At 35.9% G+C, this 24710-nt stretch overlaps 1 protein-coding gene across 1 annotated transcript in view; it reads right to left on the reverse strand.

Moving 5' to 3' along the window:
* Positions 1–24710, reverse strand: part of MCTP1 (multiple C2 and transmembrane domain containing 1) — a 716792-nt gene that overhangs the window by 691159 nt on the left and 923 nt on the right. Inside the window, exon 2 of the mRNA XM_036740827.1 lies at positions 7980–7984. Within this exon, the coding sequence (XP_036596722.1) occupies positions 7980–7984 (5 nt within the window). The remainder of the gene's footprint in view (positions 1–7979; positions 7985–24710) is intronic.

The following is a 24710-nucleotide window of genomic DNA, read 5'->3' on the forward strand; positions in this document are numbered from 1 at the left end:
AGGAGGACCTGAGTTCAAATCCAGCCTCAGACACTTGACACACCAGCTCTGTGACCTTGGGCAAGTCACTTAACCCCAACTGCCCTGCCCTCCCCCTCCAAAAGAAAAGAGGAAAAATAAACCTTTGCCAACTTGACTTAAAGAATGCTTGAGTCCATGAATTCTTTCCAGATGACACTGTCCTGCATCCCAGTCCTTGAGGGGTCCCTGAACCCCTCAAAATAGCATCAAGACAGTCCTAGAATATTGTCTATCATTCTCTAAAACACATTTTAGGAGGACAATGACAAAGTGGAGCGTGTCCAGTGATGAGAAACTGAATGTGTTTGACTCGGAAATAAGATGAACTTGTCTAAATGAGATAAACATGGTCATATTTCAACTCAAGCACTACCTTCTATATATGGTTTTTCAGAATCTTCTCCCTGCCTCTCTCCCCTCCCATTAGTGTCTTCCCACACCCTATGAAAAAATTACCTTATATTGTTTAATATTTATTTTTTTAATCTACGTATATGTGTATACGTTTGGCTCAGTAGAGCAAATACCTAGGTGAAGCCAGGTGGCACAGTGGATAGAGTACTGGGCTTGGAGTCAGAAAGACCTGAGTCCTGGGTCCTGGCCTCAGGTACTTACTAGTTCTATGACCCTGGGCAAGTCACTTAACTTCTATCTGCCTCAGTTCCCACAACTATAAAATGAGGGTTATAATAATAGCACCTATCACCCAGGGTTGTTGCGATGATCAAATGATATGTTTGTAAAGTATAGTTGCTTGGGCTTTTTTTTTTCTGTATTACATTAGCAAAACAATTTTTGAAAAAAATTTTTAAATCTATTTGTTGTTGTTCAATCATTTTAGTCATGTCCAACTCTTCATGACCCCATCTGGGGTATTCTTGGCAAAGATGCTTGAGAGGTTTACCACTTCCTTCTCCAGCTCATTTTATAAATGAGGAAAGTGAGGCAAATAGGGTTAAATAAGTTGCGCAGGGTCACACAGCTAGTAAGTGTCTGAGGCTGGATTTAAACTCTGGTCTTCCTGGCTCCAGGCCTGGTATGCCATTGACTACACCACCTGAAAATCCATTAATTCCTGCTTATAGAAACTCTAACTTCAAAAGGCTTCTTTTTTCCTCCTTTATTCCAAGTCAAAAATTTAATTTTCGTTAGTCCATGCATAATATGCCCAGCATAATAGTAGGCTCTTAAAAAATGTCTGTTCCTTTTTTCTTCCCTAACAGACTTGCATTTTTGTCTTTTAACCCTAGTAAATGGTTTAATGACTATTATAGTTCATAGTAAGCACGTAATAAATGCCTGTTGGTTAGTTGATTGACTGATCCTGCTTTGCTTAGCCCTCGAGTCCAAGAGAAATGATTTGTCACAGAAAATAGAGAAAGTCAACTACAACAAGTCTAGAATCCAGGTCTCTTGTCCCCAAGGCTAGCATAGGCTACTACTCTTTCTTTAAGGCAACATTTGCTACAATAAATTTCCAGGATCAACAAACAAAAGAATTCAGTCAACTCTTTGAAGCTTACAGTGACATGTTTTGACCTAGGAAGAAAAACAGCTACAAAATACAAAATGTCCACAAGCAAGTCCTACACAGAAGCTACTGAAACTTTAATTTCATAGCAGAGACAGAAAGAGTAAGTGGGATCTATGAAATGGAATACTACCACTAAAATATACAGAAGAAAAAAATATCATCACTGAAGGATAATTTTTGAGAAAGGAAATGTCAGATACAGCCTAAATTCTCAACAAACTAATTCTGTACTTTCATAGTCAAACAGAAGGTTCTCTTGGCCAAAATTCATTCATTCCTCATTCAATCACTTGTTCACCCTCTTTTTGTGCTTATTCCAAAAAAAGATTTTTCCCTCCATTTCAAATTGTGTTCTTGTCACTCTAAATGTGTCATCTCCCCTAATCATTCAAGAAATGTGTGAACGGAGCAACTCTTCCTATTTTCTTTGTAAATTCTCTATGTCTTCTATTTGCATTATTTATAATTTCAATGAACACTTTAGTAGGGAAAAGCCAAGTTTATAAATATTAATGGTACATAATAGTTAATGTGACACCTGAACTTAAAAGGATTAAGGGAATAATTCAGTAAACTATATTCCATTGTGGTTATAATTAAAATGGATACTTATGTGAAACAAAAAAAACAAAAAATGGAGACATTCCTTATCAATCACAAAAGTTTAACTCAATATAGCTTACCCTTTCCTTTAGCTAAAACAGGTACCAATGAAAATCATTTTCTTGTTTCCATTTGTCTTTTCTCCTTTGACAGACCCAGTTATTGGAACACTAGGTTGAAATTAAACTATGTGAATACATATACATATATAAAGGACGATGCTATTATCATAACACAGTTCCTCTGCTTCAATGAATTGTAACACTTATAAATTTTCTTCATTTACTATGTATTCCAAAACAGTTTTTCCTCACTGACGGGCATGTGTGTGTATGTATGTATGTATATGTATATACTTACAGTCTTAAAATGTGACCATCATGAAATCAGAGACCTATTTCTTTCCTAAAGAGATTGTGATAATGTAGTGTATCATTCTATACTTAACAGGCTTCCAACATTTCACTCATACTCCAAAGTGGGAAATAGACTATCTTGGGGAAAATAAATTGACTCCCGTTTAGAGAATTGCTATTTCCTTGGAAGGAGGAAGTTTAGCCCAACGTGAATAAACTCCTAGAAACTACTGTTATGCCCCAGAGTGGCCAGATACCCATTGTATGCTCAGGAATGTTCAATGATGATAATTTAGTAGAATGGAGTTTGTTTGTTCTGTCATGTCAGTCTCTGTGACCTCATCTGAGGTTTTCTTGAAAAGATAGTGGAGTGGTTTGCCATTTCCATCTGCAGCTCATTTTACAAATGAGGAAACTAAGGCAAACAGGGTTAAATGACTTGTCCAGGGTCACACAGCTAGTAAGCCTCTGAGGCTGGATTTGAACACAGTAAGATGAGTCTTCCTGACTCAAGGCCAGAACTTTGTCCACTTTGCTGCCCCAGTTAAATAGAGTAATAATTTCTAAATCTATGTAAATTATGACCATATTTCATAGAAGTGGTTAACCTAACATATTAAATGAGTACTATGTATACATTATATGTAACTTATATAAGATACATATATTACACTAATCAATTAATAAGCATTAATTAAATACCTGAGTACCAGGTATCTTTCTGGGGATACAAAGACAAACATTTGCATGCTCTCTCCCCATTGGGCTGTGACCATCTGAGAGCAGAAACTGTTTTGAGTTGTTTTGTTTTATTTGGGGGCAGGTTGAGGGGAGACTTTCTTTGTAATTTCAGAAGTTAGCATAGTGCATGACACATAATAAGCACTTAATAAATGTTTGTCGACTTAATTTGACTTGTTGAATTACTGGAGTCACACAGATAAAGGATATGGAATGAAAAAGAACTTGTCAGATCTGGAGTAAAAGGGCATGGATTACAATTCTGCCTTCAAGATTCACTAGAAAGGAATGCTTGGTCTAAATTGTGGAGCTTCTTATAATATGTACAAATAAATACATGCATCACAGCAAACAGATTAAAATAATATTTGCTGATTGTCAAATATTACATGTAATAGGGTACAAAGACTAAAGAGATGTGATAACTTAACAGATTGGGTGCTAGACTTAGAGTCAGGGAAACCTGAGTTCAAATTCTGCCTCAGACCCCAACCAGCTGTGTGACCCTGGGCAAGTCATTTAACCCTGTTTTCCTCAGTTTCCTCATCTGTAAAATGAACTGGAAAAGGAAATGGCAAACCACTCTAGTACCTGTGCCAAGAAAACTCCAAAATGGTCACAAAGAGTTAGACACACCCAAAAAGACTGAACAAAATTTTAATGTCAATGCTGGGCAAGTCACAACCTCTCCAAACCTCAGTTTCCTCATCTGCAAAATGGGATAACAATAGTGTCTGCCTTACTGGATTGTTATAAGGATGAACTGAGACAGCACATGTAAAGTACTTTGTCAACCTTAGAATACTATTTGAGTGATAGTTATTGTCATATAGAAAAGCAGTCTAGTCTTTCAAATAACTCTGAAGAGCGCTATGGCTCCACATATGAAGAATTACAATGTTATCAGAGTATCACTGAAAAGCAACATCAACAAAAAAACCAACATCATACTATTACCACCATCCTGAGAGGGTGACAATGAGAATTCAATGATCTCCTTCATACCTTGCAAACATCATGGAAGAGGCAGTAAGAAGAGAGCAACCCAATAGACACTACTGGAGAGTGGATTAACTAAATTTTAAGGAAACCAACACATCCTTAAAATGCATTTTACCTTGTAGAGTAGCTGTGCTGCCTTTTTAAAAATGCTACTTAAAATACAACTACACTTTTCCTAAGTTAACTTATCCTATAATTTAACTGTATAATTTTTTTTAAAAAATCCCTCACTCCTGGGATTCATTCAAATCATTAAAACACACACACACAATTCATTTCAGTAAGGATTTTCAAACCTGCCTCATATGTGATGTGGCTTCAGATACCTATTTCCCAGTCAACGGAAATGGAAGAGATTCTTAGACGAATTTCATTTAAAAAACTTTGAACTGACATTCATTAGTGACTTTGACCTATAATTTCTCTTCCTTGGTTTAGCTATTAATATTGTATTTATCTCATAAAAGGAATCTGGTACAGCAAAGAAGTGAAATTTATAATTAAAGAGATGGCTTGTGAGCACCTAGAAAGTGAATCAGTGAGCACTGATGAGTGAGCCTGCATGAATTACTCAAAAACAAATCATGCCATACTAACCTTACTTCCCTTTTTGGCAGGGATACCAAAATAGATCAGGAGAATGCTACAGACATAGTAGCACATTTGAATGTTAGTATACCATCTTGTGATGTTTCTCGTTATATCCTTGTGGGAAAAATGAAGAGATGTGTGTTGTATTGTGGTAGTTAGGTAGATTTGTAGTTGTTAATGGGGCAATGTCAGCATGAGGTAAGAATGCCACAGAGTTCTATCATTGGCCCTATTCTCTTCAAAATTTTTATTCTTAATTTCAATAAAGATATATTATATACTTATCAAGTTTAAATGGGAAGCTAGGTAGCACAAGGGATAAAGTGCCAGAGCTGGAGTCAGGAATTTATGCAAAAGACTTATCATTTTATTAGGTTAAATGAATTATCTATCACTGTGACATAGTAACCAAAATAAGTACATGATATTGGGTTTATTAATAATTACAGAGTATTCAAAATAAGAGAAGAGATAATCTCACTGTACTCTGCTCAGATTAGGTACCTAGACTATTGTATTTGGCAGTAAGAGTATTTTAGGGAAAACATTAACAACTAGAATGTCAAGTAAACTAGAAACCAAGCTATAGGAGGCTCAGGTCAAGAAAATGGGGATATTTAGCCTGGAGTAAAGTTTAACAAAAGGCATAATATCTCTTTTCACATATTGAAAGTGCTGGCATGTGTAAGAAGATTACATGCATTTTGTATGGTCCCAGAAGGCAGAACTAAGACCAATGATTAGTAGGTATTATAGAATAGCAAATTTCAGCTGGATATAAGGGAAAACTTCCTGACAATTAGAGCTATCCCAAAGTAGAATGGGTTGCCTTGGAAGAGAGTGGAGTCGTCCATCGCTAGACATATTTGATTAACTGGTTAATTAATTATTGGAAAATATTTGTTCTATTGTGTGCCAGGAAGGCTCTGTGCTGGATGTTGGTAATGTAAATATAAAAGTGAGATGATCTCTGACCTCAAGACACTTAAACTTTAATGGACAAAACAACAAATAAGAGATCAGTGGCCAAAGATGAGAATTCAGGTCTGGGAAGTCACAGGGATACTGTGTGGAGCCACAAGACAATTGATTGTTATGTTTTTTCCAGAAGCAATGGTAGTATTTATCTGATTACCATTCCCAGAGCAAGATGTGAAAAGCTTTGTCTGAGGCAGTATTTGTATAGTAGCAAGGCAGACCACAAGTTACATGGGATACAAGACTGGAGAGGGTGAAAAACATGGTCTGGAGTAGGCTAGATAAAATGGATTAAGCGAGTTTTCCCACACTCACTAAACAAAAAAGGTCTACCCCAGAGCAGAGTTCCAAAGTATTTAGCATTTCAGGATGCCCCCAATGAAGGATAATGGATTAACCCCCAAGGAGGTGGGAGCAAAAGGAAAATTGTTAGAAATACTGTAAAGGGGATTCCTGCTCATGTATGGATTAGTTTAACTGACTTCTGAGGTCCATTACAATGCTGAGATTCTGTGATTCTATGATTCTAAATTTGTAAGGCTGTTTTCTTATCAGTTTCTTTTAGGAAGTATCATCTTTGAAAATATCACACATTTGTGTGGATATTTGTTTGTGCTATGAATTCTTATCAAATAGGAAAATTCCAAAACTTTGAACCATAATTCAAACCTCCTCCCGAAAACAAATGACTATAAAAGACTACCAACAAGTAGAAAAGCAATCTTTATTTCTTTTTTTTAAAATTGTCCCTATCTGCTCTCTAATCCAAATAATAATGAGAAGGGAAATAGACAAAAGGATCAGGTATCGCAAGACCTAGATAATCCACTAAATGGATTTTCTTGAATGATAACTGAATATAACAATCAGTGACAGAACAAAATATATTTCTATGTACAAAAGTTGATACATGCATGCCCTTTTCTGGTAAAAAACATTCAAAAGAAAAATATGACACTGAAATATATTCATATAAACACACCTGCACACGGACATACTAATTTTTCTAAGGCATTGTCTTTCTTCCTTGAGGAGGGCAAGACAAAGGATCCATCACCACTCTTCTGGTTTTTCCAGCAAATGAAGGTCTTGTTCTTCTTGCTGTATATTGTCTGGGTTGTCATTCTCTCTCAAATTTTAGGATTACAACTCGAGGTTAAGGAATGGACCATTAAGCAGGACCATCAAGCAAGAGCAGGGCAGAAAGAGCAGAGAAATGCTAAGGCTTTAGTTAGCACAGATGTAAAGCCAAAGAGGAGGGGATGGAACTGAAAACACACCTTGAGCCATATCTCAGTCTCCCATGGAAGAATAAAATAAGCTGACTCACCTTTGGCAAATAAGAATGCTGCTGGTATTGTCAATAACTCACCAAATCAAAGAGTGAATCACATATTGACTAAGGCTATTTCAACCTCTTGGAAATTTCAGACTTTGAAAGAACTTTGTACTGGCTTGGTATTGCTTTTTTCCCCAGAGAAGTAGCATGGCATCCTACAGAGTGCTGCTGTGTTTGGAATCAGCAGATCTTGGAATCAATCAAGATTTAGATTCACATTCTGCCTCTAACACTTAGTACGTATCTAACCACAGGGCAAGTAATTTGAGGACACTGAAGTTCATCAGTTTTCTCATCTGTTTTGCTTGATGGTTTGGTTGGGCATAGAAGCCCTGATTTCCTCAGTGCAGGAAATTCCCTTCATGGAAATTCCCTCCAATGTCTCTTAGCAATGTTTGTAATTTACACTCATAGATGTCACTGTAGCACTGAAAAGTTAAGTGATTTGCCCACGGTCACTCAGCTGGCAAATGTGAGAGGAAGAACTTGAAAAGGGCTTCTTGACTCCAAAGGTAGATACCTATCCACTATGACACACTGTTTCCTCATCTGCAAACTGGGAAGGATAGTATGAGGATCAGATACTGACTGCATTTGAAGTACATTGTAAACTTTAAAATATTATTTCTTCAAGGCTCAAAAGCCACTCTTGAAAAATATTTGGACTTGTAATGAAAGAGTTCAAATATTACCTAAGAGCATCTCTTGTGTATAGATAAAATACCACAACTACTTTGAATATTTTATCATGCTATTTCCCATCTCAAAAAAAAAAGATGGAGAGACAGATTTGTCTTAAGGATGGGGAAAACACATTTTCTACTTATAGAAAACACATTCTTGCAACTTCCCAAAGTTGATCAATTGCCATGCACAGATCACCCTCACATCTGAAAGATGATGCATATTTTAATACATTTGCATCATACTACCCTGATTAGGATTGAAAATTTCCCAACTATATCCCTTGATTTCAAATTTTTTTCAATGTAAATATCGTGAGGTATTATAGACGTATTCACACCATGGAAATTTGTTTTGTTTTGTTTTGCCTGGTTCTTAACTGAATTAACACAAACATATGCTTTGCCACATCTTTTGCTCCATTCTACTCATTTTAATCAGTATCTAATGCTTTAAAGAAAAGTACAGAAAAAGAGCAGGTTACACTCTGCAACTGTAGATTATGTAAAATTATTAACACCTTGATTATGGAGCATTCTGAATTCTAGCTCTGTCCACTTCTTATTCCATCACAGTAAGCTCAGAAACCTAAGCTCTAGCCTCCAAATATCAGTACTGCTGAAAAAGAACTAACAAAATCGAACTGACAAGAAGTCAAAATAAGAAACTATGATTAACTGATTCACCAAACGTGGGGCAGGGGAGTCATTTATTCTTTGGAGATATACTTTAATACTTTGAGGACCCATATTATTAAGGGTAATCCCTTTATCAACCCAGATCACAATCCCTCTACACCTTATTGTAAATCGCTTTTTTGTGTCATGAATCCCTTTGGCAATCTGGTGAAGCCTATGGACCTCTTCTCTGAATAATGGTTTGCTACCATAAAAATGGTTTCCTTCCTAACAGAAGGAAATGTTAAATTTCAGTTAGACATTAGTTAAAATAAGGATAGAATTTTTCCCCACCCGTGTTCACAGACCCCTTGAGATCTATTCACAGACCTGATATGTCTGTAGACCTCAGATTAAGAAAGTTTGATATGGACGATCTTTGTGAATTAAGTTGTCGTTCAGCTGTTTTTCAGTCATGTTATATCTCACTCTTCATGATCTTATTTCAGAATTTTTTTGGCAAAGATATTGGGTGGTTTGCCATTTCCATCTCCAGCTTATTTTACAGATGAGGAACTGAGGGAAACAGGGTTAAAAGACTTACCCAGGGCCACACAGCTAGTAAGTGTCTGAAGTCATATTTAAACTCAAATTTTCCTAACTTTAGGTCTGGTGCTCTATCTACTGCACCACCTAGCTGGCTCCTGTGAATTATAATAGCCTCCAGATTCATGACCTGGTTGTACTCTTCTCAAAGTTAAGTGAGGTAGTCCTTAAACAGCAGATCTGTGCCCCTATACTGGAATCCTTTTCCAGTTTGATAAAAACTGCCAATGCTTTCACTCTACTGGCATGGCCTTCAGAGGTCCAGGGTCACCTCCAGGACTATACTATGATTAACTAAGGATTATGAACACTAGTACTACGCACACTAAAAACTACTGAAACTAGAGCAAAAAAAAAAAGAGCAAGAGAAGCCTAAAGAGTAGAAGAAAAATGCAAAAAGAAAAGAAGCCAGAAGTCAGTGATGAGCAGAAGGAGTAATATAGAGATAATGAGAAATAACATCTGTGACAGATGGGAAGAGAACAGAAGCAAGAAAAGGGGAATCATCCAGAAGAAGCAGAATGTATGAACAGAAAAAAATTGGGGGGGCAGAATTTAGAAGAGGAATCAGCAGATTCTATGTTCTGACAGACTGTTTAGTGAAGAGAATATCTTATGAAGATGTGCCAAACAGTAAATCTCTTTAGCTAGTAGATGACATTTCCCACTGTTAATGGGAATTTTTAAATTTCTTTTTATTAATTTTTATTATTCAAGGCCCAGAGCCATTCCTCCTATAAACTTTTGGTTAACTAAAAGCCTGTCTTTTGTTAATATTAACCTCACCTGACCAAAACCTGATTCATGGAATAATAGTGTTAAGGGGAAACATTGGATGTTCTAGAGGTAAGAAACTAGATAAGAGGAAGAAAAGGATATGGCATCTTTAAAACCACCCCAAAATAATGTATTTGTGAAAGTCCTGACCTGACTTGAATTTCCCTAGGCTTCTCTTGCTCTTTTTTGCTTTAGTTTCTTTAGTTTTTAGTGTGGGCAGTACTAGTGTTCATAACCTTTAGTTATCATAGCATATATAGTCCTGGAGGTGACCTTGGACTCCTTAAGGCAAGTCTTCATGACATGTAAATCCCTCCCTCTCAATTATCCCACTGTGTAACCACTTGGTTCTGTTAAGTGTAGGATTTTGCAAATTCCATGTTTAGTCTATAACCTGACTTAGTTAACCTATCAAGTCTGTTTAATTAGGTTTTTTTCCTTACGGGACATAAGAGATTATGACCTTGCTTAATTAAGTTTGTTCAGCTTTTATGACATTGAAGAAAGCATGGGATTATGAATCTTTGTGTGTGTGTGTATGTATAGCCTAAAAGAATTCGCAAGACTTCAAAATGTAAAGGAATTAGTTCCCTGTCTCTGACATAATTTTCTCTATAAAAGCTTGTCATAAAATCCTAATCTCTGTTTGGAGTTATTTTTCCCCCAGAACCTGTGCTTATACATAATAAAACCTAGGTTAACTATGTTGGCAACAGTGACCTACCATGTGAACTCAAAAAGAAGATATTTCTCCCATAACACTACACAAGTAACTTCTTTGAGTCTCAGTTTTCCCATCTTCAAAAAGGCGCCAATATTTCTTGCACTAACCCATCTCACAAAATTTATTGTGGGGAAAACATTTTGTAAGCCAAAGCATTATGTTGATATGCTATGATTCTTCATATCACTACCAGTACAAAGGTAAGATGAGCCATAATACATTATTGACATATACATAAGCATTGAAACAGAGCCAAACTAAAATTCCCTTAGAGAAAAATTAAAAGGGCAAGTGTAAGAGAAAAGGAAAGGGATTAAGAATTATATAGCACCTACTACGTATAAATACTATCTCAGTTGATCTTCAAAACAGCTCCATGAGGTAGGTGCAATTATTTATCATTCATATTTTACAATTGAGGAAACTGAGGCAAACCAAGGTTAAGTGATTTGCCCAGGCTCACATAGCTAGTAAGAGTCTAAGGCAAGATTTAAACTCAGGTCTTCCTGACTCCTAGCCCAAGGTTCTATTGACTTTAAGAGGCAATGGTAAAAGAACTGATTCCAGAGTCCAAAGAACTGGGCTCAAATCCCACCTCTGATGATTATTACCTGTGTGATTTTGGGCAAGTTATTTAACATACTGGGCTTCAATTCCTTTATCTGCAAAATAGGGAAGTACAATTAAATTTAAAAGTGTAATACATAGACATATACATATATATGCAATATATATTGTGTATATGTGTGTATTTTCCCCACCAAGAGTTGATTGTTAAATATTTACCAGCATACCAATGGGCTGAACCCGAAGGTCAAGATTAAATATACCCATCAGTGTTTTTAAAAAATTAACGTATTAGGGGCAGGGGGAAAGACATCATTATATAAACCAGGAAAATGCAAAGAATAATAATAATAATAATAATAATAATCTTATTAGAGAACTCATTTCTGAACAATCTATCCCTGAACAATTTTATAATATTGATAAACAAGGATCTCTCCTACAGCTTATTAGGCAAATAGTCATCTTGTCATTGCTTGAAAACCTCCAGGGAGAACCCACCTCAGGAAGCAGCCAGTACCATTTTAGAATGGTCTTCTAATTGTTAGGAAGTATCCTTTACATTAAGCCTAAATTTTCCTTTTTGGGATTTCCACTTCTGGACTCAAGAAGAATGTGTCAAATGTGGTGTACAGAACAGAACACTCCAGATGTGGTCTGACAAGGACAAAATACAGCAGAATTAATGAAGTATAAAATTGTATTTGCTTTCTTGGCCACCATATCACACTGTTGACTCATATTGAGCCTGCCATCAACTAAAACCTCTGGATCTTTTTCAGAAAATCTGTGGTCTAGTTATGCCTCCCCCATCTTGTACTTGGGAAGCCGATATTTTTTTAGCCCCTGTCAGACTTTATATTTATCCCTATTAAATTTAATCTATTCAATTTAGTCCAATGTTCTAGGCTGTTGAGCATTGTTTTATTCTGTTATCCAGTACATTCACTACCCCTGACGACTTTCTGTCACCTGCAAGGCACATGTAAAAAATTATGAAAACCTAAAAACCAAATAATGGAATATAATTTCAGAGTTTTGAAACATTACAAAGTACACTTGACAGTCCTTGAAAGATTACTTGTGGATACCCTCTTCTCCCTTGGGATCAAGGATACTACACTTTCATGATCTCCTTCTACTTTTCTTACTGTTCTTTCTGGCTCCAAAACTGGTTCATCCTCTTCAATCAATCATCAAGCATTTATTAAGCACCTCCTATGTTCCAGACACTGAGCTTACTTGTATCTCCCAACCTGCTGTCCTTGACTCACTTCTCCACTCTCTATATACTCCCTCCCTTAGTGATCTCATCTATTCTCATTGTTCAGATGCACATGATTCCCAAGTGCATATTTCTATACCTAACCTTTCCCCAAACCTCTAGTCCCATATTTTCAAATATCTGATAAATATCTTATTGGTCAGGCATTCTTAACCTGGGATTCATGACTTTATTTGTTTTTTTTATATTTTGATGACTGCATTTCAATATATTTTATCTCTTTATAATCCATTGTATTTTACTTTATGTATTTTAAAAAATTATTTTAAGAAGGGGCCTCAGCAGACTGCCAAAAGAGTCCATCATATAAACAATGTAAGAAGCTTGCTCTGTATGAATATCCTGCCAGTTCCTCCAATTAAACAAATCCAAAATTAAAGTGATTATCACCACCCACCCCAAATCCTTTATCATTTTCTTATGAGACCACCATTCTCCCAGGCACACAAGTTTTGTTACCTTAATAAGAACTGATTCAGTTTTATTTTAAGCTTCCACTTTGTGACTGAGCTGTTTTCAGTGGGCCCTTTCGTAGAGCTGCTTTGAGTAAGTTGTTTTTCCATAAGAAAAGCATTTGTGTAGTATGATGTCATAAACATGTGTGTATCTTAGACAACTGATAAACATATGTAGAGCATTTGATTAAATAGACCACTAATGAGAAAATATGATCAACAACTTTGTCAGTGATTTGGAAGTAAACTACCAAACAAATTATGTGATAAATGTTAGCAAAAAGTATAAAAATCCCCTGAAACTCTAGCCATTAGCCTGTTCCTAAATTTGATTAGAGCAGGCTCCTGTCTTCTTCATTCTTGATTCTGGGCAGTGATGATTGATTGAGATTTTGGAGTCTTGCCAGACCCACCAGAGGGAGATACATAGCCTCTGGCTGGGCAGAGAGGAAACTTTATATAGTCTGGTAAGCAGCTTATCTGAACCACTAACATATCAGGGTGGTGTTTGGCTTTTAGGGATTGTTATTAATCTTTGATTAATAAAGTTTGATTGTATATATTGAGAAGTGTAGTTCTAATTAGGGTTTCCTGGAGTCATCTTTGATTTTTCATTTCTATCTCACCATAATTCCCAACATATAATCGCTAAATCCTAACAACTCTACCACCAAAGTAACTCTTGCCTTCATCCCCTCCTTCTCATTTCCACTACAATCACACTATTAGGTCAGGTCCAAGTCTCTTCTCACCTAAAATATGATATTAGGCTCCTAACTAGTCTTCCCAAGTCCAGGCTACCCCCTCCCCAAGGCAAGGCAAGTCAACAAGCATTTACTAAGAGCTCACTATGTGCCAGGCGCCATGCTAAGCACTAGGACTACAAATGGAAGCAAAAAGAAAGCTAGTTCCTGCCCTCAAGGCATTTATATTCTAATGGCAGAAAATAACACATAAAAGGGAGATTAAAAGTTCATTTGCATGGGAGAAACCCACTCCAGTGCATAGTGGTGAAGTCCAAGGAGTGAGGCGTGGCTGCTCTAGGTTCTGGATCAAAATGGAAGTTCTAAGAGGAACTTGCCAAAGGAGAGGGATGGCAGGGGCAGAGGGAGAAGGCAGCACATCCTAGACCTAGACCAAGTCCTCTTTTTATTGTACTATTCAAATAAAAGTCAAAAACTTTCAGGGTTTGCCTACTGCTTGTAAATAAAATGGCAACTCCTAATTCTGGCATCAAGAACCAACCCCCCTCCACAATGAGGCTTTTCAGGCTTATTTCATATTATTTCCCTTTACATGTTAAGCCTTTCTTAATACTCTGTCCCCTAGGTGAAAGTCATCTCAAGTAGCTTAAATTTCTCAAAGCACTTATACCTATACCTCATTCTTGCCCTATTTATCCCATTCTGCCTAGCACCACAGGTATTCATGTACATCTTTCTTTTTCCATGAGAATAGGATCTATATTTTATCTTTTTTGCATTTATAATGCCAAGCATGATATTTTTATAACAGCATATTCTTTTTTTTGGCGGGGGAAAAGCAGGGGAATTGGGATTAAGTGACTTGCCCAAGGTCATACAGCTAGTGTGTCAAGTGTCTAAGGCTGGATTTGAACTCAGGTCTTTCTGACTCCAGGACTGGTGCTGTACTCACTGAGCCACCTGTCTGCCCCATAACAGTATATTCTTAATAAATATTTGTTTACTCGAATTAACTGGAGTACAAGGGATGTACAAAATGTTTTCACAGAAGAGATTTCCATGTAAAAGATGTTCCAACATAAGCAATTATACCCTGCATTTAAAAGGTTTAAGTGCTTTAAAAATACTGTCTCATTTGATCCTCACAACAATCCTGTGAGGTGGATTCTATGATTATTATTATTACCCTCATTTGAAGAAACTGAGGCACATAAAGGCACTATAATTTAATTTTCAAATTAATATATATCTATTTTTCCTCAATGAGGAAATTGAGGCACATAAAAGCACAAAACAAGATTTTTGGCCTCATGTTAGAATATAATTTTTAATTTCAAATATAGTATATGCTTTTCGATGCTGACTGCACCTAGAATCTTATGCAAAAAATAATTTAAAACATAAAGGAAACTGTGACCTGGCATTATATTTTCTGTTCAAAAGATCTGAGAGTTTGGGGGGAACTCAAAAGCCATCTAATCCAACCTGTAGCTGACCAAGAATTCTCTATGCAATGTTCCCAGCAAGTGGTCATCTGACCTTTCACCTCAGGCCTCCTTTGAGGAAGAACCCATGTTTTCTTAACATAGTCCATTCCCATTTGAATAGTTCTGTTGGAGAGTTTTTCTTTAAGTTGGGCCAAAATCTGTCTTGCTGCAACTTTTACCCATCTTGTAGGTTCTGTCATCTGTGGCCAAACAAGACTAATGTCTCTTCCATATAATAATCCTTCAAATAAAACTATCATGTCCCTTCCTAAATCCTTCTTTCTCCAGGCTAAACACCCCCAGTTTCTTCAAGCACCTTCACCAATCTCGTTGCTGGTAAATCCTAAAACATTCTTACTAAGCACTGTGCCAGAATTGAATACAACAATCTAATCTTCAGTCTAACCAAGGCAGAGTAAAAATGGATTGTATCCTCTCTCATTGTGAATACTATGGATCTCTTAAAGCAACCAAAGATTGCATTAAATTGGCTACCTGACTTCCCTCTGTCAACTTCTATTGAGTTTGTTATCCACCAAAATTCTCAAATCTTTTTCAAGCAAACAGTTACCTAGTTTGCCTCCAACTTTCTACTTATGAAGTTTATTTTTAACCCATCTAAGACTTGCTATTTTTCCTTATTAAATTTCATTTTATTCATCTTATTTGGCCCCGTATCTTAGCCTGTCAGATCCTGAATCTGTCATCTAGTACATTAGCTTTCCCTCCAAGCTTTGTGTCAATCTGTGAATTTGATAAGCATGTCATCTATACCATACTCCAAGCTTTGCTAAACATGTTAAGTGAGCAGAGGACCAACCATAAAATTCTCAGGCACCTCAGTCATTAGTGACTATTATTTGAATCTAACTGTTCAGTAAGTCCTGAATCTACCTAATTATAATGTTATCTGCTTCCTAATAACAATATGAGAAACTTTGCCAAACAAGAAGAGGAACTGATAAACTACCACTGTAAAGAGCAGTAAATTTAGAATCACAGGGTGTAGGTTCAAACCCCAGTTCTGCTGTTTGTTAGTTGTTGCTGGCTGCACCTTCTACCGACATGATCTTCCAGGTACACAAAGCAATTTGGACATTTCACAGTGTAAGCATTAGATCCAGCTTTATTTAACAATTGGAATACAACCTACTGAAGTAGAAGGTGGAACACGTGCCAAACCCAAGGTTTATCCTTATAAAGACCCATTAATAACAGTGAATGCCACCTAAGCATTTGTCCCCTTTGTCTCTGACCCAAATTCAAGGTCAAATTCCTTTGCAAAGAAATCATCTAACCTTAAGATTAAATTTCCCAATAGATAGACATGAGTAGGCAAAGACAATTAGGATATACCATTTACCTAGAGCCTTGTCAGTTACACAACAAGCATTTAAGCACTTACTATGTGCTAGACACTCTATTAAGTGCTGAGAATACAATTACAAGTAGAAATAAAGAGAACTGTAGCCCCTAAAGAGCTTGATATTCCAACAGAGGAAGACAACATATACAAAGAAGTTGAAAAGGGGAGGTGGGTAAAAATACACAGTGAAAGGTCATGGTAGAGGAAGTCTAGAGTACAGACTGGAGAGGAATGACGTAGCTGGTCTGGGGGCCCTCCTGAAAATGTGCATAGTATTAATGAGGCAAAAATAATAAAACTTTAATGCTATCGACAAAAAGAAATTAAGAGATGTGAATACCTTAGAGGCAATAATTCATTTTGGAGTAAACTGCATGTTCTGTGGAGAAGCATACATATGTGTGTGTGTGTATATGTATATATATACACACACACATACATATATGTGTATATGTGTGTATACGTGTATATATACATACATGTATATGTATACATATATGTGTGTATACATATAGATATACATATACCTATATGGTGTACAGTATAAATGATTTTAGTACATGTAGAATGATTTTAAAGAATCTTAACTTGAGAGAATTGGTAATTAATAATTAAAATCTTAATTTTAAAGATTTTATAGAATGATTTTTAAAAATCATTCTGAAATAAGAGACTTTCTTTTAACAAGTACCAAGACAACTCTGAGGGTCAGTATACTATGCCATCTACATCTCCATTTACATACAAGCACACCATAAATATTAATGTAAATAGAGATGACCTTAAGTCATCAAAAAAGGTTGTGCTCAGGTATATAAACTCATCACACTAAGACAAAGAAGTAATACTTTCTAATCAAGATTTCTGTTTAAAATCATTTTAAGCAAATATTTTCTTTCTTAAAAGTTAACTTTAAGTTATCCATCTTCCCAACCATTACACATAGGAGAGGTGTTCCTTTAAATAACTATAGACATAAAAGAAACATAATATTGTTTGTTAATTAACCACATTATCTTGTAAACCTATAAATCTCATTATAAATTTACCTGAACTTAATGTTGCTTTCCTTTAAATAATTGTAAGTAATTTAGGAGGAATTATTAAGTAGTAGGTAAAGAAAACCAGGATTCAAGTCCTGCCTTAGACAAAAATACTAGCTATGTGACAAAATAGCAAATCACTTGACTTCTTGGCCAGAGGCAACTCATTAAGACTTAAGTTACAGGTGAACCGTTGATTTGCATCAGTGGAGGGAGTGTTCATGCCAGGAATTCCCTCTCACTGATGAAATCACACTCTAGTCCCTGCCAAAAAAGTAATTTTGTTAATAGTCACTAGCTCAGAAGTCCACATCGGCTATCTGGACTGAAGAAAATTGACTGTATCAAATACATTGCATTAACCTTTAACTTCATGAAGCATGACACCTTGTTCTCATTCAATGACTCAAAAGAAAAGAATCAATATTTGCTATCAAAACAATGAACTTGACAAGATCCTTGGAATTACATCAATACTTTGTGATTTCAACACAAAGAAGAGCACAGGGCAGGCCAGCAAAATAATATATTGCACAGTATGGCTAGGGGTCAAGAAATGAAAGAGGCAAAAGGCTTATGGAGTCCCCAGAAGCCTCACACTTGTACATCATAATTACTTTGAGAAGAGAATCAGAAAGCATTAATTATGGCAACAACTAAAGGACATCCAAAAAAAAGGACATCGACTGCATCTGAACAGACAGGAAAAGACTCCAGATGTAGCAGCTATTTTAGTCTGTGTACAGTCTGATCATCGACTGATCTGAATGTAAGCAACAGAAGCTCCAACCCACTTAAACAAGCAGTGAACTCTCTGACAAATCAAAAATGGACAAAGTAACAACATTGGCTCATACTATTGCTTTTTCTTAGAGGAGATCAAATCTGACTATTCCTACTTACTATTTGTGTGATCTTGAACAAGTCATTTAACTTGCCTGGGCCAGTTTCCTCATCTATAAAATACGGTGGTTGAACCAGACAATAGCCAAAGACCTTTCCAACTCTATAGCTATAATTCTATGACACTTAAAAAGTAGTAGAGAAATGGCCTCAGAACCAGGAAGTGTTCAGTTTAAATCTTGCCTATGACACACAGTGATTGTGTAACACTGGGCAAGTCACTTAACTTCTCAATGTTCTAGGCAACTATCTAAGACTATAAGTTACAGAGAAGGTGCTAACCTGCATTGGTAAAGGGAATTTCTTCACCTAGGAATTCCTAATACCAATGAAACCAAAGTCCAGTCCCTATCCTTGTCTTTTAATATATTCCAAGCAAAGGTGAACAAGGGCAACATCAGATCAGTATGCAAACTTGTTGGTAAAGCACTAATTACCAAGTAGGACAATGGAAGAGGAAGAACAAAACGATGAAAAGCAGCGGAAGAGGAAAAATAACCTGAAGACAGTTGGTCCACATGAGATCAACGTAAACCAAAATCATCTCATGAACATTCACAGATGAAACCAGAATGTGGACAACAGACTTGTAATGAAACAAATGTGCTGATGTTTTACAGTAATCTCTTCTCATTGTTGACCAATGAACCACCTTCCACTTTGACTTTACCGCTTTGATACTTTAAAGGCAAAAGGTACCATCAAAGGCATGTTAACAGATGGACAGGCTGATTGCTACATTGGTTATCTCTTAGTATTAAAGAATGGGGAGGCCTCCCTTCCAAGAATCACACAAGATGACAAGGTGTACAGGGGCTGCTATCTGTATCAGTAAAGGGAGTACTCACAATGGAAATCCCAGATCTATTAAAGGATCAAAATAAAGTTTGTTATATTCATCATAAATCTAATATTGGTTTAAGATCTCAGTAAGGATTTATACGCTTACCTGATAATTCACATATATTAGCTGAAAACAAAAAGTTCCCAGATCTGTCAATGATTGTGATGTTATCAAGAATTCCTGGACTAATTTTGTCCTTTCAAACACTACCTCATCACTGAAAGGTAGTGTGATATAATGAAAAGAGCATTGGATGTGGAAACATAAAACCTGGGCTTAAGTCTTAGATCTCCTCCGTAATAGCTTTATGGCAAACTACTTAACTTCCTTGATCCTCCGTTTCTAACCTGTAATACAAGTAGGATAATACTTATACCACCTACTAAAGGTAAGCTGTTGCTATTAATACAATAACAACATTAAGTCTTAAATGAAATAAAATGTTAGCAAAGTCTATTGACAATTAAGTGTTTACCACCTATATTCATTTCAATTCTTATCTATTAAATATTGACCATGTTCTGAAGCTAGGTGGTACAGTGGATAGAGCACTGGACCTGGAGTTAGAAAGACCCGAATTTAAATCCACCCTCAGACCCTTACTAGCTGTGTGACCCTGGGGAAATTACCATGCATGTTTGCCTCCGTTTCTTCATCTGTAAAAGTGAATTGGAGAAGGAAATGGCAAACCACTCCAGTATCTTTGCCAAGAAAACCCCAAATAGGATTACGAAGAGTCAGACACAACTGAGTAACAACATGTTCTGAGCATTGGCTGGCACAGAGAAACTTTAAAGTATCAATAAGATAACATCCCTTTAGTTTACAAACCAGTAAAGGTGATAACAACTCATAAACAAATAGCTATAGTAAAAATAGTATGAGATATTGCATTAAAAAAGTACAGAATGCTACACAAAGCAGCAGCATTGCCTACAAGGGAAATCAGGAAATCTCCTTCATGGGGATAGTTATATTTGAACTGAGTCCTGAATAACAGATAGGAATTTAAAAGACAGAACAAAGGATCTGGGATGCCTTGAAAATAGGAAGGGCCATATGACATAACCTACAAAGGTAAAGTGGCACAAGACTGTAGAGACCTTGAATGCCAGGCTAAAGAAGTTTTCAACAGTGGTGATGGCATTATTATGAAACTTACATAAAGTACCCTATGGTGGACACCACAATTTGACGCAAAGTTCACTGCATTTTACCATTTGTTCTGCCATCAACACAAACACAGTAAGAAACTAAAGAGGGTTAAAGTTGAAGAAAAAACAATCTGATTTTAAGAGTACCTACATTTCTTCAGAATTGGTTGAGCCTACTATTTCCTGAATTATTACCCCTTATTTACCCACATTGTTTACTATGGTTCCAAAATATTTTAAGATTCGTCCCTACTCACTTTGACACTGAAAGCTACAATTTCTAATTACGGAAGGTTGTGTTTTCATTAGCAAGGCCTTACTTTTATCTTGATTTTATTTTGTTGTTTCAGTTATTTATATATAGGAGTGATTATTTGACCCAGCAGTTATAGACTATATAACTGTCCAGGTTTTGGGAAATTTCCTGAAATAATAGTTATATTAAAAAGCTGGGAGGAAAACCCCTGTGACAATAACTAATCCAAAACAATAAAGTAAGATTTTATTAAAACAAATATGCTCTATTTTCAAATTTTCTTTGAAATGTTGGACAGCAAATAAAGTGGGATTATTAAAATATATATAGTCTAAGATAAGATGTTCATTCATCACTGACTACTAATAGATACATACCCTTTTAATTTTATTCCAATATACAAAGAATTTTAAATTCTTTTAAATGAGCATTAAAACTTCCTTAGCATATGTCAAGTAATTTGCTTGTCCTCTTCCATAGACTACTTGTTCTTCTTTTGTGAAAAGCATTTTAGCAACAGCTATTTTTTTTAAAAAAAGAAATAATAAATCCCTAATTATGCTCAAATGTTTTAAGCCTTGGATAGTATGCTAAATAGAAAACATTCTTCATGGAATAATCCAATCTTAAACCATCGAATTTTCATATTCTAATAGAATATATGTTAGTAACCATCTATAAGAGAATATGCATAAAAATTGACATTTAATAGGCAACATAAGTTGAAAACTTGATCCTTCCCAACATAGTTGAGAAGGGGAAAAATGCATCTGGTGTGACAATATGGCCTTGACATGTGAAATGAATTCAATGGAGGGAAAAGATATTTCATTTTTTTAAAAGCAGGGCATCTTAAATTATGAATATGCCTCACCAACTTGGAACTAAGTATGGTAAAGGCAATGTCTACATATTTAAAAAGTTACTTTTGGCTAATGCAAACTCCTGAAATGCAGACACTGAGAAAGACATTCATGGATGCTAGCCACTTTATTCTAATTCATTTGTACATGGATCTCTCCCAAATATCTTTCCCTAGCAATCCAAAACTGATTTTTTTCCACAAATATCTTCATCCAGAATCACAGGAACAGTATGTGTTGGGGTGGAGTGATTGTTAATGTCTAATCCAAACCAAGAATAAGAGAAGAATAAAATAAAATTGTATTGTTTTTGTACACATGTTCTGTCTCTGGAGAAATTATTTGTTGGCTATCATGTTTACCTTCATAAAGAATAGTTTTCATTTTTCCTGGTTTCTATGTTTCTAATATATTTAGCAACAATAATAGTGGATATACATGTATATGTATCCATATGTGTGTATACACACATGCATGCACACATATATGCTCTGCAATCCTTAAAGAGCTTAACATGCATTATTACATTATAATTTGTAAACAAAATGTCAATATATGATATCTGTCCTCCCTAGTACTAATGGAATGGGGGGGAGAAAGCTGGGGAAGCTTCCCAGACACTTTCAGCCTCTCCAATCTATTAGGGTCTTAAGGATTACCCTTACCAGGCTCCCAACTTCTCCCCCATTTCCCAACTATAGCATATGAAAGCATCTAGAGTGACAGATTAGTAGGGAGAAATGACCACAGCCGCTCCAAATACCTAAATGGAACAAGTTGGAATTTACTATATCCATACTTAGGATTGTAAAAAGGTAGTGGATGAGGTTCAGATTTTGTGAAGCATCTTTTTGTACAAGTCATAAAGATTCATCTTGTTAAAAAAAAAGTTAAGGATGGAGGGCAAACGGGGTATAGGTGTGGCTCCTATGTGAAATGAAACATGGAATCAAGGTGAACATCCTAGTGTATAGGGTACTGACCACAGGACCTTTCTATCTCTGGTAAGGAGATTCTGGTCAGTTTCTTCCATTCCTGGGCACTATGGGTGGGGGAAGGGGACACTAGGAAGGAGAGAAAAAGAACACCTAATAGTTTTTTGCAGTAAAATTTTGGAGGGTTGCTTTTAAATATAGGAAATGGGATTAACTAAGGTCACTGGAAATATGGTTATGGTATATAGTAATAAAACATGGACTAAAAAATTATAAACATCTTTGCAAAATAGACTCCTTCCTATGGGTAAACAAGCTACTTCCTAAGTGCATTTTATGGTAGACCAGTTGTACTAACTAGTGATTTTGAAGGTTCCTTCTCAGGTAAGAGCAAAATTTTCCATTTCTAATGAACTTGCAGCTCTTCTCCATGAAGGATTCACATTACTATCTATAATTCTATTGGATTACTGGGTAGATACTAATGTAAGACTATATGCTAATAATAAACATGAAAATCAATATAGGTTTTTTTACTTTTCTTAATGATAGTAACTTGCTTTTGAAAGTTTATCTTGTAAGATCAGTAACAAAGTTTAGCAGTTTTCACAATAACATATCTACAAAGAAAACAATGTCTAGTTGTTGATCTGACATTATAACTTTGGAAAAACACTAAGAGATAGAAATAAAAATAATTCCTATGTAAGAAATCAAAAGTCCATTAGGGCAGTTTGACTATTACTATAAAATTCTTCTACATCAAACTGGTGATTGCTCTCAAGAATGTGGCCTTGTAATAATATTTGACACTATCCTATAGTGAATTGCAGGTTTAACTTTACAATACTTTTAAAACCAAGATCTTTCTAGTTTCCAGCATGAAAGAGTTTTAAAAGCTTTAATGAGGACCTATGGATTTAAAATTTCAAACATCCATGAATCAGCCTTAGAATAGTAAGCATGATCAACTATTTACCACATTTTTACACATAAATAGGTAAATTTTTTAAATGAGCTACACTCTTCTAATTTGACATCTAGTAATTTATTAGTTACACTCTTCCAATGTTGATATCCAGTAATTAATAGTCAAAATTCTGAAAGTTAGGATTTTTCCCCTGCCCTATCCTCAAAATACCTCTTTAAAAATTAGCTTTATTACAAATGCTATATATACCTTTCTTGTGTGCTTTTCATGTCATAGGATCCTCTGATTTTAAGGCACCCATTTTGAAATGACTGGTTCACAAATTCTATCCCTTCTCTTTCATTTAAAATGAAGAGCTCAGAAAATAGCAGTTAAAGATACTTTTCAACAGACTTCTGGGTTCAAAGAAGGAAAAAACTCCACAATAAAACTTGCAGCTTTGTTTACTGAGCATTTAAGTGTTTCCCAAACAATAGAAAAAGGACAGAGATTTATTTCCTCTCAACAAAATCCAACCACAGATCACCTAATGAAGAAAAAAACTTTTCAATATAAAAACTTCCTCTGATGCCCCACCTAGCAAAACACAGTCCAAATCAGTCTAATAGTTGTCTTAATTTATTTCATCATTAACTTTTCGGCAACTATAAAGCTCAAATAAATTAAAATGTCTAAAAGTATCTAAACTACTGGAAACAATCAAATGTTTAACCTTTTTTCACATTAAGAACCTTCTAAGAAATACTGGAAAGGCTGCCTACCAAAATCATACCCCTAAAGGTAAGAGTGCACATCGCGTCAAAAAAAATCTCCTCTTTGTGTCTGGCCAATAGTCTGGAAGTTGCATTTGGTTCGTTTTTAAAAGTGATATAGTCTTAAAAGAACAAGCTAAGATAGGAAAACCCTGCACGTTACTGTAGAAACTTGGAAAAAGTAAGCTAACCAAGAGTCTCCAACGTCTCACCTGTTGGGTAACACCTGAGAATTTTTTTTTTTAGTAGAAGGCAAGAGAAGTAAATGGCAAGATACAAAACTGCAAGTCGTTTGACAGCACTTTAACCTCACTTATAACAATCTCTAACTCTCCCTTCCTATCTCCTTTCTCTTGATAGTTGCTTCAAATTAAAACTGCGCCTCTAAGAAAACCTAGGAACGCTCCCTCCCCATCGACACCGCCTTTGAGATCCATTTCCCAGAGTAACATTCTCTTTTTCTAGAGCCCCACTTTTGCCAGCCAAATGATTTCGGGTGGCAGGTGTCATCTGTGCAAGTGAAGACAGTTCGGGGCGGACATTCTACATCGTGTTGGGAAAGATCCCCAGTGAACCGACGGAGAGGGCATAG

Source organism: Trichosurus vulpecula, chromosome 1, assembly GCF_011100635.1.
Source record: "Trichosurus vulpecula isolate mTriVul1 chromosome 1, mTriVul1.pri, whole genome shotgun sequence".
NCBI classification, from domain to species: domain Eukaryota; kingdom Metazoa; phylum Chordata; class Mammalia; order Diprotodontia; family Phalangeridae; genus Trichosurus; species Trichosurus vulpecula.